The sequence below is a fragment of the Colletes gigas genome, unplaced genomic scaffold (assembly GCF_013123115.1).
Source record: "Colletes gigas isolate AHSC1104 unplaced genomic scaffold, ASM1312311v1 Colletes_gigas_Sc00004, whole genome shotgun sequence".
Lineage (NCBI taxonomy): Eukaryota > Metazoa > Arthropoda > Insecta > Hymenoptera > Colletidae > Colletes > Colletes gigas.
Window position 1 is genome coordinate 337,297 of NW_025106633.1, and position 17,436 is coordinate 354,732.

Sequence of the window (17,436 nt, forward strand, 5' to 3'; positions counted from 1 at the left end):
TAAAAAACGAAAGTTGCAATAGTTGGTACTTTTTATTTCAGTAGCAGACTCTTGGGGAAAGCGATAAGAAAGTAGGCAGCAATGCTTGTCTTGTAGAACGAACTCATTCGATTCTAAGATCGAAAGATTAAACTATAACAGAAGTGACTGGGTGTCTCGATCCAAAGCGATACATTGACACGTTAGAAAAATACTGTCGTTTATTTCCATCGTGTGTTTTCCCCCCAGTAGTGATCGCAGACAGGACTGTGCCTAGTGATCATGGCGGCCAGGATCTCTAAATGTTTAATAATCATCTGGGGAAAAGAGAAACGTAGTAGATAAAAAATAAACGTAAAATTAGGAAACTGAACGGTTGAGTTTTTAATTACGAGAGACGATCTGATATTTTAATACCTTTTACAAAGATAAAAATGTACAAACGAAACAGCTTACTATAGTTTTTTCTGCCGACACAGCTGCTTGGTCAGACCCATGCATCGTCCGCGATTCGTCGTCGGCCAAATAATTTTAACAATTGAATATGTTGCATACACGTCGACTCGAGTAATACACGTTTTCGAACAATTGCGTTTGAAGTTTGTGCAATAATTTAGCAAGAAAATGAAGATATTAAAGTAGGTTACTGGCGTTCAGGCTGTACACGGCGGAAGATTACTCCATGGAAAGTTTCATGCGTGACTGGAGACAAATCAAAGTAAATAAATACGGAAATTAAAAAAGTATGTATACGGTTCGATAACTATTGCCAGTAAAGACGTAATTGCGTTATGAACGATATCGACACGAGATTAATTAATATTGCTGGAAAGCATTCTTTTTTTATCAGTTCTCAGTAAACGATACCATTTCTAATACCACATTTTTAATATTGCTGCAGTAAGTTATCGAGTTATGTGAATTTCCATGCAATATTAAATTAATATATTGAAATTAAAACATTTTTAAAAAGGGAACTTGAGTCTTCTGGCAGGAATTTCCAGTCGTGCTGTATCAGACGTTTTCGACAGTTTTCGCTAGGCTTTAGGTTAAGCAAACATTACTCAACACTGTCCACATTCCCCTTGTCGAAGACGCGATTTAGACTAGTCTTCATAATCCAACGCGTCCAGTTATCTGACAACTTGACAGCTGGTTTAATGTTTTAATTTGTCAGTTTAAAACAGTGCGAGTTTGTTTACTCGTACCATAAAATCAAATGACTCGTTTCTTTTTTATTCTTCATTTCGATAAATTATGAACAATTATGAACAGTAAAGAAAGATGAAATCACATCTTAATATCCCTAGTTTCGCCAATAAAGACATGTCTCCTGAAGAACTTGAAATTTCCAAAAACTCTAAATAATTTCTACACTTTTTATTTTGTATTTAAACAGAAAGTTGAACGAAAATGTGAGTGGAACGCCTGCTAAAAAAATTTTATTGCTTTCTTACAAAAAATGTGCAAAAAAAATTTATTTTTTCGATCGAATTTGTAGAATACCTCCTTCAAAATATAGCCCCCGCCTTGACGCAGCCCTGACCATCGTCAGTGGCGGATAAGTCAACTTTTTATCTCGGAATGTGAGTAACAGATAGCTCGAAATCTTCGGTTCGAGTATTTTTTTTTTTTATTCTATCTAAAATCATCGAGACGTGCGTCACGCGAACCAAAATTATTGAGAGACCACCATGTGACTGGCGCATCGACGCGATAACGGTCTCGTTTTCATCGAGTAGGCACGTTTACGCGCACGATTGCGTTTGTATATATTTACAATTGTTCCCCCAACAAAGATCGAGCGTGAACATTCGATTAAAGACTTCAGCGAACAACCATCGACGCACGAGCAACCGTTTATCTCGAATTATCTCTCTATCTGTCCCCATTACTCGCTAGGGGAACTTCCTATGACCAACTAGGTATCGTATTCGATTATGTAATCAGTTACTCTAACTGCAATTGCATACACCTTGCAATCGTTAATCGTCACCGACTAAAATTACAATTGGAATTGTTGGATCCACAGAAAATAGGGTTTATATAAATTTTAACGAGTTTTTAGTTAACGATAAGCAAAGTACGGCTTTATCGTTCGTCGTCTGATTGCTTTTGAATTTTCAGACGCTTGTCTTCGGTGCCAAGCTGAGAGCAAGAACGACTTCTATGGCCGACAGCAAGACTGCGTGGTCGTCTGGGGAGAGTGCAACCACTCGTTTCACTACTGTTGCATGTCCCTTTGGGTGAAGCAGAACAATCGTTGCCCACTGTGTCAACAAGAGTGGTCCATTCAACGAATGGGAAAATAACCGAACCATGGAGGCGAAACGCTAAACAGCTTTCCCCGTCCTCTGCGCCAATTCTCCTCAAACGATTCTTTCTTATCCTCGACCTCGTCTTTGCTTCCAGGCGCTCGAAATTCTTGGAATTTTCGTCGCGGTCGAACAATCGTTTCATTTATCGCGATCGATCGCCGGCAACGACTGCTCGGCTACCGATTTCTTGCGCGACGGCTTCGCGTGAAACTTACCGGCGCGAACGAATTGCAAAAATTTCGACATTATCATTAAAAGGAAAATTTAGTCGAAAACTTATCGTTTTTTATTCCGACCTATATTCCAGAACAAAGTTACGGAACACCGGTAGTAGTTAACCTACCAGATTTTATTAACAATGGCAGCTTCACAGTTTGGTACAAAATGATAAACATAATTCTTTGAAAGAAAACAATTTATTGCAATATATCACAAAATGATAGGACGATACATAAGAAAAGTTTTGCAAAATAATTATAGTAATATTTAGAGAGACCTACTTTCCGTTGCAGGGCGTCCATTAATGATTTTAGAATTGTTTTATATAATTCTTTCAATTTTCTTTTCACTGCATGAATGCGAAAATAGATAACCATTTCTTTCTACCGTGTACTTTTCGCCAGCCATGAATTCATAGATAGCAAACTCTATTAAAAATAACAGCGGTAATAATGATAAAGTTGCATTTTTTCTAAAAACCGTCCATTATTGGAGCAGTTGAATGCTCATGCAATTATATACTTTAATTCGTATTGAAACGAGCAAAAACATTTCAAGTATCCTATCATTTTGCCCGAGCAATTTAAGCTTTTTTGTAGTTCGCGTTTAGTGTACGCTCCCGATTAGGTAACATACTACTTTCAGTTTTACTAAATGAACAAATATATAATATAAAGGATCCTAACATTTTGTTCTAAGGTATGTTCGATCAGGTTCACATGTTGTATCATTTTAAAATTTCGTTTTTGGAATTTTATTAACGAAAATTTTAATTAAAAAATTAAATTAAAAAATTTCAAATCATTCACGGAAAAATTATTTTCGGTTGCGGGGGTAAATTGCAATCATTTTTGGTGAATAGACACACCCCCGAAATCCTACCCAATTTCGAGAAAAAAACTCGATTAGGTGGACAAAGTCGACAAAATTAAAAAATTTCAAATCGATCTGGAAAAATTATTTTTAGCTCCAGTGGTCGATTACAATCATTTTTTGTAAATAGACCTAACCACCAATTGCTGCGTACTTTCGAGAACAAAATTCTTTACCGAAAATATACTGTGTGGCCGGAAATGTTTCTATAACAAAATTTTAGCCTCTAGAATCTCCCATTAAAATTTTGTCTAGAGATGGCTGAACACCCTATATATTGCTCCATTTTATATAAACTCACTGGAGATCGCTTTCGTGGAATACACTTTAAGAAAGTTGTAGAAAGATATTTAAACCGAAGGTAAAACAAGTGGGACAAAATGATAGCCCACTTGAGACGTTTATGTTCTTTAAATTTCATAACAGGTGTTTCTAAGCTATAAATAAAAGCAGAAGTGCGCAGTACATTCTTAAGAATCGTTAAACTATATAGCTTGAATAAATTAGATCTAGATAAAAGTAAAACTGGTAGAATTCTATTATTACATACAAAACAAAGTATTCTATATATAAAACATAAAAAGTTGAAGCTTCGCCCTCCATTAATAGCACAACACAAAGAGGAGAATTTATGGAAATGCATATATATTGAAATAAACAACGGAGACAAGTAATATATATCCAGCGACAAAAAGCAGTCGAAGATGGTTCTGAGATCATAGTCTAACATATATGCACTACTAAAAGATTAAAAATAGCATACATATGCTATTTCCTCCATTGTTGTTCCGCAAATCCTTCGATTTCCTGATCATATTTTGTAAGAATAAGGAATATTTCTACATTGATTACGTAAACGCCTTTTACTTGCATCTAGCGGATTTTACAGAGGCGTATAAGCGAGCAAGAGCAATGGATACTTCTTCGAGCGCGAGACCACTGCAGTTTCGCGTCATCGCGTGATCGAGCGACGGTCCGATCGATATCGGAATTATTGCCACGGAATGGCTTACGTAATTGATAAAAATCTAGTTGCCGGTAAATAACTGGCGGGGGAAAAGTTCAATGTCCATGCATCGCGCTCGAGTACCCTTAACCGAAACGGTATTCGACCGTGCGGCGCGGCAACGGTTGCTCTTGGCTCGCGTTTCGAATGCTTCGAGACCGTTGCATCACGTGCGTGGACTGTTCGCGAAAGAATACGAGAGGATACGAATACGCACGGGGAACCGTATCGAGTCGATGGCGTAGCAACGTTTGTCCACGATTCGGTTCGATTTCGGAACGATCTACGTTGCGCCGAGACGCGACACGCGACGGGCGAACGTAATCGCTATCCGAACGCCCGAAGGTCGCTCCTTTCTTCTCCTCTCTCATCCCGCCGTGCCCACCATTCCCGGTCTCGTCAGTCTCGTTTCGTCTTTTTGCTTTTCTTCCCCCTGCCTGTCTGCTTTCCTCGTTGCCTGGCGTTACGTGTCGTCACGGACGCGGAGGCTCGACCGGGGGCTCGACCAATCGGATCGTAGAAGGGCAAACAGCGCCTTGTGTATTTACGACCTCGCCAGTTGCTTCTACCCCCTCCCTTTTCGGGCCCCCATGTAACATTCCTCGCCCTACCCTCGACCATTCTATCTGCGCTCCTCTCCCCTCGCGCCCCCTCGCGCCTACAGTCTTCCTTCTTCCTCCTTTTCGGACTTTGCCGCGGCTGCTTTTAAGCGTATGTATTTTAACGTTCATCTACGATAGGCTTGGCAGTCACGCTGTATCAACATTATTTTTTATCGTTGTTAATGTCAACGTGTTTTCAATCTATCAATCGATTATGCATCGGCGTTATTCGAGCGATCGCGGCAATATTACAATTAAGCCGTTAATTTTGTTTTCTAAAGCGCGCGCAAATTGCAGTCGGAAGCATTTACCATTGAAAATTACCATGTTTATTATTCAAGGACGAACTATATGTGCATTTCAGGGAAATATGTTTCGTCGATTGCGAAGAATTTTAGTCCGCGTTTATTTCCAAACAAATTTTTTACGCGACGATAATCTGCATGCTTGGTTAAAAATGTTTCGACGATCGCTTCTCCGTTGCAAGTGAGGTTAGGAAACGATAAGAATCGCCGCTACAACGATAAGAATATTTAACCGGATGTTTAAATAAAACTGTCTTAAAAGTTAATGCATTTCATCGATTCGTTTCTGTAATTATCGATAGAATCATGTTTCTATGTTGTCCGAATAAATCGTGCCGATGCCTACGCGTATGCATAAATCTAAGAACGAAAATAACAGTTAGGTATCGATCCGGAATGACGCAACGGGCCGCAAATTTGTTCGTCACGCTTCTCTTGAAAGGTGGACACGCCACGGGTCGAGGTCAATTGGAGTCCAGCCTCCATGTTTGACGTCTTTTCATTGGTTCTGCTCGTACTGTAATCAAAGAGGATTTAAGCACGACGATTCGTGTTTTATTTTCTTGTCCTATAATACGCCGACCACACATTCTTGCGCGAATAGTTACGAGTGCTGTGACCTGTTAAACGTATCGATGCGTGTAATTACTCCCTTTCTTACGCAGAATGTTCCGACTCTTGCCTCACGATTTCTCCCTACGATGTGACGCACGAGTTCGTTGGATTTCACGACTGCAAGAATTTACGGTGCCCCGCAGACGTATCTCTCGGAATGAATACGTGCAGACAAGCAGGAACGCTGCAATGCCGGCATGTAGCTACGCGATACGTACACACGCATTCACACTAACGCCCGCCAGACACGAGACCGGTTGGTTTTTTTCCTCTCGCCTTCGGATCCGTGCATTCGATCCAATTCCCGTCGAAACAACTTCCGACTCTTTGCGAGCACACTTTCTTTAAGGGGGTATTCTGATCTAGAGGTTTGAAAAAAATCGATCTTTCTTAAAGTGTATGTCTTCGAAAACACGTCCGTTAGAAGCCTGTATTTTAAGCAATTTTGAGGTTATATTTGTTTAGCAAGCTATGAACCAAAAAGGATCGAGAAAATCGATGCACCGACATTTTTTTAGTTGTCCAGATTCTTTATTTATCGTGGTTCACGAGATAGTCGTTTAAAATAATCAAGATGCTATTCCGCTTTTTTTGTTATAGATTAACAGAACGGTTGGAATATTGCATGCTGTCAGGCCACTTTTTTTTTGTATACTTACATTCAACCACACTTAGCATACGTAATTCTCATTATTTTCAGTTAAAAAAAATGAACCCTAAGGCTTGCAAATATTTAAATAATGTCTTTAGATAGCTAATTTAAACAAATATTGAGAACATCCTTGTTCCGTCGACTTGATCTGGCTTTCTTTTTTGAAGAAAGATGGAATCATCGTATCGTGAAACATTGAATTGCATTAATTTGGTCGAGGAATATATTATTCTTTCGAGAAAAGATGAACTCTGAAGACGTAAATCATACGACGTTGTTTCTCGTCTCTGCAAAGTGATTAATGAGAAAATGTCGATTAAATTGACCGAGAAACGTCAGTGGCGCCAATGATCGAGCATAATGCGAAGGACATTTCCGGTCAACCGGAGGCTCGTCACGTTCCACCAATCGGATAATAGCATTTTAAAGTACCTTTCTAGCCGAGTGATGTAACTATACACATATGTGCGGAATTGCATAGTACTAGCGCCACTCGTGATTAGAAGGCAAGACATATCAACCTGATTGTACGTGTACGAGTCGGTACCGGTTTTATGTTTCTTCTTTTGAATTCTTACCATTCGTCGATGGCAATATTTCTTGCGTCATCTTGTGTAACGTAGAATTATCGAGGCGTGCATTAACGTTACGTGCTTCGATGTAAAAGTGTATGTACAAAGGCACATATATTGTCCTTCACATTCGAACATTTCTGTTGAATTATCGATTAAAATCACGATCTTAACCTCGAAAACAATACTATCGATTAACCAAAATATCACGTACGGAATGCAAGATAAAAAGAAAGGTAATAGAAATACAAGATCAAATATCTTCTACCAAGGGGCAAACTAATGAATGTTACTTTAATTTTTTTTGTTTTGAACAATCCATACTTCGATCGTTATGCTACTTATTCTATCCTTTTTTGTGTAACTACTTTGCCGCGCATACCAATTCCAGTTCCAATGTCAGACGCAATGGAAAGAAAGTTTATGGTTTTTAATCGAAATGTTTGAAGTGTATCAATTGCGTCAAGGTTTATCGGATTAAAAAAAATATATGATATTCTCGAATCGATGCAATTTAATTAATTCTTTCCTCCTATATTACACAATTTGATGCAACTCAGTTTCATTCAGAAATAATTGCTTAGATTTTTACAAAGAATTGAGATGATTGAATCAGAAAATAGTCATTACCAACGTTAATTGATCGCGCTGCTTGCGATTATTTTAGGAAAACATCTTCAACTAGAATCAAACATAATAGTTAACAGTATTGATACTCGAACGTAATTTACATGCAATTGGTACTATAATTAAGCATTAATTACCTGGATGCTGACTAACGGAAACACTAATTATCTTGAATCATAATTAAGAGGCTTCGTTAAAAAGTTATTAACATTTAAAGTTCCGCCAATACTGAATTATTTTCTCAAAAATGCGCAAGATTTCGGGGGTATGTGTGATGACCAAAAATGATTGTAATTGACCCCCGCAACCGAAAATAATTTTTCCAAAACGATTTGAAATTTTTTTTTTCGTCGAAAAATTTAAGCATCTACCCGATTTTTTTTCTCGAAAATGCGCAAGATTTCGAGGGTACGTGTGATGACCAAAAATGATTGTAATTGACCCCCCGCAACCGAAAATAATTTTTCCAGAACGATTTGAAATTTTTGAATTTAATTGTTAATAACTTTTTCACGAAGCCTCCATCAAAAAATTGGTATTCTTGACTTTCGTCTTATTTTGGCCTCTAGAATCAAATGAAAACTTCGTTTGCTTTGTATTACGTTTAACATGTATTTTTACAAATGAATTATTTACAGAATAAACACGAATCTTTTAAAGTAAATTTCTTTTCCATTCTCTGGTCGAAAACGATTTTTGTTATTACTTTGCATATGAATGAAAAATACAGCAGTTTCTTTTGCACGCCCTTTCGTACAATTTACTAACGTCCTTAAAAGGTATCTGTTTACAAATGGCAGATGTATGTACCTACACGAGTTACGTTGTCCTGCATCATTTACTCTTGCGTACATAGCTTTTATCTATGCAACGATATTTCGGCAATATCTACACATCGTAAATATTCTATTGTTATGTATACTTTAAATAACCGAGACTGTAAATCGTCTGTCCGATCGATGGCCTTTGTTCGTGTTGTATTGATCCTTTATCCGATCAAAATTAATGGCATTCGGTACTATTACGATCCGTCTTAAAACATCTTCGCAGTAAACGACATATTATTTGAAACTTTTTCACTAAATTAACGTGAAACTCTTTCACTCGAATATATCTTCTTAACGGCACTCTATCTCTAGCGCATCTTTAAACTTACGATACTTCTTTGTTCGATAATGATATTAAGAATACTGAAATGAACACCCTGGATTTGAGATTCGATCTTACAGCAATTTCGACCATTTTAATACAATAAAGTCAGTACGTTAAATTCGTCAGTCTCTAGATATTTTAAACGAACTCTCCGTATGCTTGTAATAATTTCTGTTTGTAACAGTCAACGTCGAATAAATTAAACGTAAGTACTAATTTTTTAAAACAAGGAGGCGGGTCATACAACGTCAATTTAGGCACTGTATATCAACACCAGTCGCATCTTTTCTTTTTTTTTTTTCTTTGTTTTAGCGCTTAAATTCGGGTTATACGCTTTCGAATTAAATATGACTATTCGATTGTTTACCTTAAGTACACGCGTAATAGCAGCGTTTACAAAAATACTTTTATTAAATCGATCAATCCCGCCATCGTTTAAACTACAGAACAACGAAATTGTTTTTTTCGAATTGCTGTGTCCTGTAGACAGATTCGACGAATAAGGAATAGTAGAACCGACAACGAGGTAAAACAAATATAAACACGTAAACAATAACGAAGGTGAAACGGTGCTCATTACGAAGGCACTTGGGTGTACAATATTTTGTTAAATAACTCGATATAAAAAATATCTTTTATGACGCTAATGCCTATCACGGGCAACACAGACATTTATAAATTCATAATAATGTAACGATTCTAAGTTAAGGGCACACTGGAATGTAATGTTTAACAAAGGCCGCTCAAATGTTTCTAGACACTTGCGTATTCTACAGCTTAACGTTTCAACAACAAACCAAAAAACGACCGTAGACACGGTTACTTTTGCAACCGACGTCCGTGTTAATCGATCCTTTACCGCGCTCGTACATTTTTTACATCGACATGTCAACAGTTCGTATGCCGGGAACCTCTCATCAGAGGGATCAAAATACTTGGACTCTGAGCCTGCCTAAGAAACGGGTGTTGTAACAATTCAGTCGCTGTAGCTCTCTGCGCCGGATCGCGAACAAGCATCCTTTCGAGAAAGTCTTGAAGACGTGGACTGACCTACGAACAAGTACAAATGTGATTAATTGTCGTTTTGTACATTTAATTTCTCGCAAGATTTCAAAATATTCGTAGCTTACTTTATGAGAATTCTTTAATTTTGGTGGCGGCATATCTCTGATACGTCGCATAGCTTGCAAAGGAGGTTCGTTAAAAAATGGTGGTTCCCCGTCGACCATCTCGATAATCATTATACCTAGCGACCAAATGTCTACCTCCGGTCCATACGGTAACCTAAAACGCGAGAAGCGCACGTACTAACTCGCGAACGAGAAACAAAAGAAATTATAAAACGATCACAAATTATGTTGTACCTAGAAATAACTTCGGGACTCATCCAGTAAGGCGTTCCTACGAGAGATTTTCGCCTTGGCAGCTCTTGGGACACTTGGGCGCAAAATCCAAAATCGGACAACTTTACTCTGCCGTCAGCCGTAAGCAATATAGAATCAGACTTGATGTCCCTATGAATGACACCTTGAGAGTGCAAATACGCAAGCGGTTTCAGACATTGAGAGCACACTGTAGCTATCTGACTCTCGTCCATGCGCGAGTGCGTGACAATATCTGTGAGCGCTCCACCTTCAAGGTATTCCATCACAACCCATAGTTCGTCGTCCACTAAGAAGCTGTCGTACATCTCGACAATGTTCGGGTGATGGTAATCTCTCATGATTACTACCTCGTTAAAAAGCAGTTCTCGTCTCTGCTGTTTCCTCAAATCCATTTTCTTAACCGCCACTTGTCGATTCGTATTCTTCTCGGTGGCTATGCATACCGTTCCTGTACTACCTTCGCCGATTTTTAGAAAGTTCTCCAAATTTTCCCTCGGGTCGCCTCGACTTACCTAACGTTTCAAAACACGAATAATACGTTTGGAATATTGCCCGTATTTTCTATACAACGTTAACTCGAAATTTTCGTTTCTTACCACCATCTGTAAAGCCGCTCGGAACTGTTCGTGAGTGAGCCTTTGTTCCGCTGTTTGTTTACTGGAAGTGCTCGAACTTGACCCGACCGCCAGATTTCCCGATGACAAGGCGCTTTTCATATTCTGATTTTGATCCGGCGTTGAACTGCTTCCGGAGGACGGTACGGCCGGCTTCGATAAGTTATGCATCGATTGGGACGTTTCAATAGGTTTCTTCATGTGAGATTGTAAAATGGACGAATTTTCTTGCATGTTGTATGCCTGGGAATACTTATTGACATTATGCGAACTCAATTGACTCAATGGTCGTTGCGAAGCTATAGATCCCACCGGCGAAATTTTCGGTTGCAACTTATGCAACAGGACGTTTTGAGTAACTTGCTGGTCCCTCGTGGTCGACTCGGTATTCGGAACCTATGTACAAAAACCAGTGTTTATTATTTTTGAAGCATTTTGCCAGTAATGTGCAAAGCGCTATAGCCAAACATCGCTTACCTGAACGTTTCCATTGTATTGGCCAGACATCATTGTCATTTGAGAATTTAATCTATGGAATTCAGTATCTACAAGTTGAGGTGTACTTGGACTTGGCATAGGACCTTGTTGATTCGTAATGGGACTCAAATTTTGGAAATTTAGAGACAAATTCGGAGCATTTGATCCGGTATGCGTTAAATTTGGAGATGATTGCATGTTTGGATTCAGATTTTGGAGATTTGGAATCATATTTTGCACATTGGGGTTTAATACAGTCACGATGTTAGGTGAATTTTGTCGTAATTTGTCTAGATAATTATGCTGTTTGCCAAAGTTCGTGTAACCTTGTATTTGATTAGCATTGGACGGTATTTCTTGACCTTCTGGTACGGACGGTGGTAGATTACTGTTATGCCTATGAAAATACAAATGAGAATAGAATAGTATGTTCAGGAGTATTAATTTCATAGATAGGAAATTATTACCTGTAGTCTCGCCTGAGTCTAGGTGGGCTCGAAGAACGAAGAGAATTAGATCTAGCAACAGTGCTAGTCTTAGGTAGTCCATTTTCTGTACTTTTCTCACTGGTTGGTGCCTTTCCTTTAGGATCATTATGACCACGAACTATAGTTTTTAAATCAAGAATCTCTGTGGGTGTGATTTCGCTTGGATCTACCAGAGGTAATGGTCTGTTCGTTGACTTTAAAATTTGATTGTTTCCAACTATAGAGGCCCATTGAAGCGGTAGTCCGATAAATTTTCCTTCTCTCTTATCAAATCCTGTATGTACACGGTGTTCAAAATTTGTTGGAGTCGATATTTGTGGTTTCTTTTTCTTCTTGGCGAACATCGCCCTTCCTGTTGAGAATAACACATAGTTATTAAAATTAGTTATTTGAGCAGAATTTAATCGTTTTTTGTAAACAAGAAAGGCAATTACAAAAAAGAATTACGATCGAATGTGTCAGTCCTAATTCGCTAATACGTAGTTATCGGAGAGCAAATTTAAAATTTATCGAACGCGTGCCATAGTAAAATTATTGACGATTAATATGTATCAAGAGAAAGCTGGGAAGTGCATTGTCGCTTGAAATTGAGAGAAAATAATAGAGACGAAGGGAAGCCAAATGACAGCAACGCCTACCAGTACGTGATGCGACCGCCTTAAAGTGGTTTCTTACAACTGATGGTTAGATCTTCCAGTGCTTAATGTTTTCCGTTAACTTTACACCGCTTCGAATAAACGGCAGATTCGAGGCAGTGGCGAAACATATGAAAGTTTAATAGTTAAAATAGGTAAATACGGCATTTAGCCTTCCGACAGGTCGTTCACACACCGGCGCTCCGCGCGGAGGGCTTACGAATCTTTCCTGGCATTTGGCTCATGACAATTTACTTAAATGTGCGTGAGGTAGCACCTGCAATAAGATTACTACAAAGAACGTAACGCACGGAAAACGGTGTCGAGAGAAAGCGATTGTCGATGGCGATTGAAAAAGAGATGTACCGATTTACAATTGGTAAACAGCCTGTACAGTTACGTCCGAATGATTGTTTTCATTGAACAGCCACGATAATCAGAAACTTGGAAATTGTATGGCAGGCTCGTGAAACGAAATGGAATTACGGATTCGTAAATTGATTATAACCAACTACTACGAATAGTAAATTTACTATAAATACATTAACCGTTACATTTCTCATGACGCTACTGTCAGCGTCTGTCAGTTAGAAATCTACCTTTGTTGTATGCGTATAACACGGTTGCGATGATATGCATACATGTATTCGTAACAAAAGAATAATTTCCAATCATCATTAAATTCGAATAAATTAATGCTCCTTGCCAGACCCGCAATTTCGACAAAATCGGGCCAAAAATTGTCTGCGTTTTCTTTCCGCATAGATTACATCGATATGATATTTTGAATGTAACAAAAATGGAAACAAGTTATACATAAGCATATTTCCTTTACAAAAATTACATTAAGACGCTTGTAATGGGGAGAAAGTCTGTGAATTCTGTTTGATCGATTGTACATTGCGAAAAACGATAAACTTTGTTATTTGTATTTCAAAAGAGTAATTGAAAAAAAAAATTTAATTGCAGGCTACGTTGCAAGATGAGATTAAAACGCTCTCCGTTCTTTTTACGCCGTAATTCTGTTCAAATTTTTCACGCGGCTACTATTCTGTAACTTACAAATGGATTAAGGGGGAGGCTACAAACCCCGGGCCCCGTCTTTCAAAGGGTATAATTTTTTCAAATAATAATAAAGCTCAGTAATATACGAAGGAATATGTACATCCGTTTTTCTGAAACTACGCTGCAGCGCTTTACGACCGCGTTATTCGTTTATTTTCGATAGAACGTAGTACGAGTTTCGCACGTTTCTTTACGCTTCTCACGATTGGAATACTTATCGGGTGAACTTTTAAAGTAGTGTTTATCAAATGTTCTTTCAACGAATAACAAAGTTTTACCAATTCTTAATGTACAATATAAAATATTCGCCGAATACGGTGTAATACGCGCTATAATCATGCTGGAATAAACACGCACAATATTCACGTGGTTAAATTGCAAAATATTTTCGATCCGAACGTGAAAAGTTCTTTTTCGAAAGAATTTCATTTACTTTCGTAGAAGTATCAAATGTTGGCACTGTATCGAGAGTAAAATATAATCTTTGGTTTAAATATATAATTTTGTTCGAAATATTAGCTGATGACAATTGAAAATAATCGACTATTAGCCGAATGTTTGATACCAAACTCGATACTTACAGAAACGGACTTAATGTTTGTTTCTTTTCAAAAATTCGTATAGGAATACATGACGGATATCGAAGAAATACGCAGCCAAACATCGTTATCGAGCGCGATCATTCAACTCGAGATTCCGTGTATAACGTATTATTACATAGTGGTATGGTCAAGCATCGAGTTTATGTATGCACCTTATACGTATAATCGCGTAGTAGATGCATGGTATTTATGTAACGTATGCCTGTCGTGTGTAGTGGAACGCGCAGTATAGTTTCGTGATACAGAAGTAAATCGATCAATTGGACGGATTTGATTTCCCCAAGAAAAAAAACAAGTTATCCGTTTGGCCCTGGCGTAAAAAAAGTCGTTTATGTTAAAACGAAAATCGACGAACCGAATTAACAGATTTTGGTTTGCGTGTTCTGTTTCACGGATGAAATGTGTAATCTACGCTGTAAGTATTGATACGAACAGAGTATCGTTTACGACTAATTATTCGCGGAAACGAATAAACAGATTATCGCACGAATCATTTTGGAATCAAACTAGTCCACGCGTAAAAATTCCTCTGTTTTTTTTTAAATTCGCATCTTTATATTTAAGGTTATTTCACTCTATAAAATATCGACTGCATCCGATCTCCTGCAATATGATTCGTGCCTATTATCGTATAATCAGCGAGTATTTTGATCGAACAATATACGATCGAGCAAACAAATCAATTTCACTTTCAGAGCAAAGCGTAGTAAATGGAAGATTTTAGAATGCAACATGAACCAATGGATGCATTAAACATAGACTGTCAGGTTATGGTAAACGTTTTCTATGAAACAGCAGCACCATACAATACAATGCTTTCGCAAGGACTCTAACTTAAACCTTACTTTAAGGACGAAAACATTGTAAGCGTTGTACTTAAAGAAGAACCTGGTGACAGATTTGATCCAGACTACATGGAGGACATCTGTTCCGGGACATTCGAGAAGGTATTTTTACCTATCGAAAATAACGAAGTTGACTTTTCTAATGAAATGGTAAATTTCAAAATCATCCATGGCCAAGTTATTCCTATTTTTCTATAAACATAGATCGATCTAATATACAATGCATTGATTGTAGGTAAAATTAGAATTAGATGGTGAATCTAGCACTCATCAGAACTGGACAACCCAACTTGCTAACACGAATTTATGCGACAAAGAAGATGGAGCTATGCAAAGATGCCTGACGAACGCAAATTTTGCCCAAGTGCAAGATACCGAAAAACATTCTAATTTTTGTTCAAACGGGCAGCAGCCCAAGTTTTATAAAATACAATGTTCAATTTGCAAGAAATGGTTTTTAAACAATGATTCGATGGTTACTCATTTGAGAATGCACTGCAGTGGTAGTCAATGCGAGGTGTGCCAGCAAAATTTTCAGGACAGTTCCAGTTTACATGCTCACATGTTAACACACGTTGGTATGAGCCCTTTGGAATGCAATGTCTGCCAAAAACGATTCGCTTACAAGTGGTGTTTGCGTAATCATATGCAAATGCACGTACTGGAGAAACCATACGATAACGACGCGTTACAACAAACGTTTATGAAGCGGCTGGATTCCGAAAACGACCAGTCGATGAGCGGTGAAGATAGAATAATTGAGTGCGATGTTTGCCACGCGACGTTTAAAGAAAAATCTAGTCTGAATCGGCATGTGCTTACTCACACAGAAGAGAGGCCGTATAAATGCGACATATGCTTTGCAACGTTTAGGGAAAAGGCAAAACTGAATATGCATATGACGCTGCATGGCGGGAATAAACAGTTTAAATGTACAATGTGTCATAGATCGTTTGCGCAAAAAACGGCGCTGAACAATCACATGCTGGCTCACAGCGGCGAAAAGCCCCATGCATGCAATATCTGTGAGAAAACGTACAAACGAAAGTCGGAATTAATAAGGCATACGATGGTCCATACCGGCGAAAGACCGTACGAGTGCAAAGAATGCCTAATGACATTTCGAGAGAAAGCAAAATTAAATTCTCACATGCTTGTGCATACAGGTGAGAAACCACACGAGTGTCACATATGTCACAAGGCGTGTGCGCGGAAATCCGATCTTAATAGCCACATGTTACTACACACCGGCGGCCAATACGATTGTAAAGTTTGCGATAAAATATTTACTCGTAAGTCGGATTTAAATCGGCACACGTTGATACACACGGGCGAGAAACCATTTGCTTGCGAGCTGTGCGACATGGCCTTTAGAGAAAAGACTAGACTGAATTCTCATATGCTTATACACACCGGCGACAAAAGACACGCGTGTCACATTTGTCAGAAAACATTTAAAGAGAAGTCTTCGTTACGGAAACATATGTTGAGTCACACCGGCGACAGACCATACGAATGTTACGTGTGTCACAAAGCATTTACCCAAAAAACGACATTAAACAGCCACATATTGGTACACGCAGGGGAGAGACCATACGAGTGTAGTGCGTGTCAGAAAATATTTAAGGACAAAGCAACATTGAAAAAGCATTTGTCAATGCACATAAACGAAAAAACTCACGAATGCCTGATCTGTTTAAAAAAATTTGCCCACAAAGCTGCGTTAAATAGTCATTTATCAACAAATCATACGTCTTAATTTGAGGGATCTAGTCCATTGTTTTTCAGCTTTTAGTTTCTTTTTATCAAGCACCTGTATACATTTATATAAGTGGTCGCCAACTCGTAATTCGCGACAACAAATTTGGTCGCTTGCGTTAGTTTATATACGTTTTTAAATATTGTAAAAAAGTCACCTTTTTGTTTAAAAAAGAATTCCCTCCTTTTTTGTCATGTTAAACCTTTTGTTATTTGTCATTTACATATTTATGCATATGTGTATTTCTGATATACATATAGATATATGAAAGGAAACAAAGAGCTACTATATAAATTTCATAATTCTACGTAAGTTAATCGTTGAAATCTTATAATTAGTACATGTGTATATTAATTATAAGATTTGTATATATTTAAATTATGGGATTTATATAGTAGCTTTTATATTTTCCAAGGTTGGTGGCCACTGTTATATTTGTAGCTGCGTAAAGGCGGTTACGAGTACATGCATCTGTTTTATATGCTCACTGATTCAAACAGTCGCATTCTTTCTTGTATATCTTTACGTACAATAAATTAATTTCTAATTAGTCAAAGACGATTTTTTCCAACACCTTTATAACGAATAACGTCTTTTTCTATAAATTAATTTCGGTTTGTACGGTTTATCATAATAATATTACGCA

The 17,436-nt window shown here is 38.0% G+C and overlaps 3 protein-coding genes across 4 annotated transcripts in view; 2 read left to right on the forward strand and 1 right to left on the reverse strand.

Moving 5' to 3' along the window:
• LOC122405072 (RING-box protein 2) overlaps positions 1 to 3,323 on the forward strand; it is a 47,725-nt gene extending 44,402 nt beyond the window's left edge. Inside the window, exon 2 of one of the 2 annotated variants that reach the window (XR_006259740.1) lies at positions 2,107 to 2,237. Coding sequence is in view for 1 of the 2 variants with exons in the window: in XM_043409559.1 (XP_043265494.1) it covers positions 2,107 to 2,291 (185 nt within the window). In the remaining variant the exon portion in view is untranslated. Of the gene's footprint in view, positions 1 to 2,106 lie in introns of both variants that reach the window. The other variant, XM_043409559.1, reaches the window with a different exon arrangement.
• Positions 3,324 to 8,292: 4,969 nt separating this feature from the next.
• LOC122405068 (serine/threonine-protein kinase PAK mbt) lies at positions 8,293 to 13,023 on the reverse strand. The gene is made up of 7 exons (XM_043409555.1): positions 12,523 to 13,023; positions 11,864 to 12,236; positions 11,397 to 11,793; positions 10,902 to 11,315; positions 10,285 to 10,817; positions 10,051 to 10,204; positions 8,293 to 9,970 (listed from the first exon to the last, which is right to left on the reverse strand). The coding sequence occupies exons 2-7, from the start codon at positions 12,226 to 12,228 to the stop codon at positions 9,809 to 9,811; spliced, it is 2,025 nt and encodes a 674-aa protein (XP_043265490.1). The 5' UTR covers positions 12,229 to 12,236; positions 12,523 to 13,023; the 3' UTR covers positions 8,293 to 9,808.
• Positions 13,024 to 14,083: 1,060 nt separating this feature from the next.
• Positions 14,084 to 17,340, forward strand: LOC122405071 (gastrula zinc finger protein XlCGF57.1-like). Its single transcript, XM_043409558.1, has 4 exons — positions 14,084 to 14,601; positions 14,882 to 14,959; positions 15,038 to 15,181; positions 15,267 to 17,340. Exons 2-4 carry the CDS (start codon positions 14,897 to 14,899, stop codon positions 16,788 to 16,790), a joined length of 1,731 nt encoding a protein of 576 aa, XP_043265493.1. The 5' UTR covers positions 14,084 to 14,601; positions 14,882 to 14,896; the 3' UTR covers positions 16,791 to 17,340.
• The last annotated feature ends 96 nt before the right edge of the window (positions 17,341 to 17,436 follow it).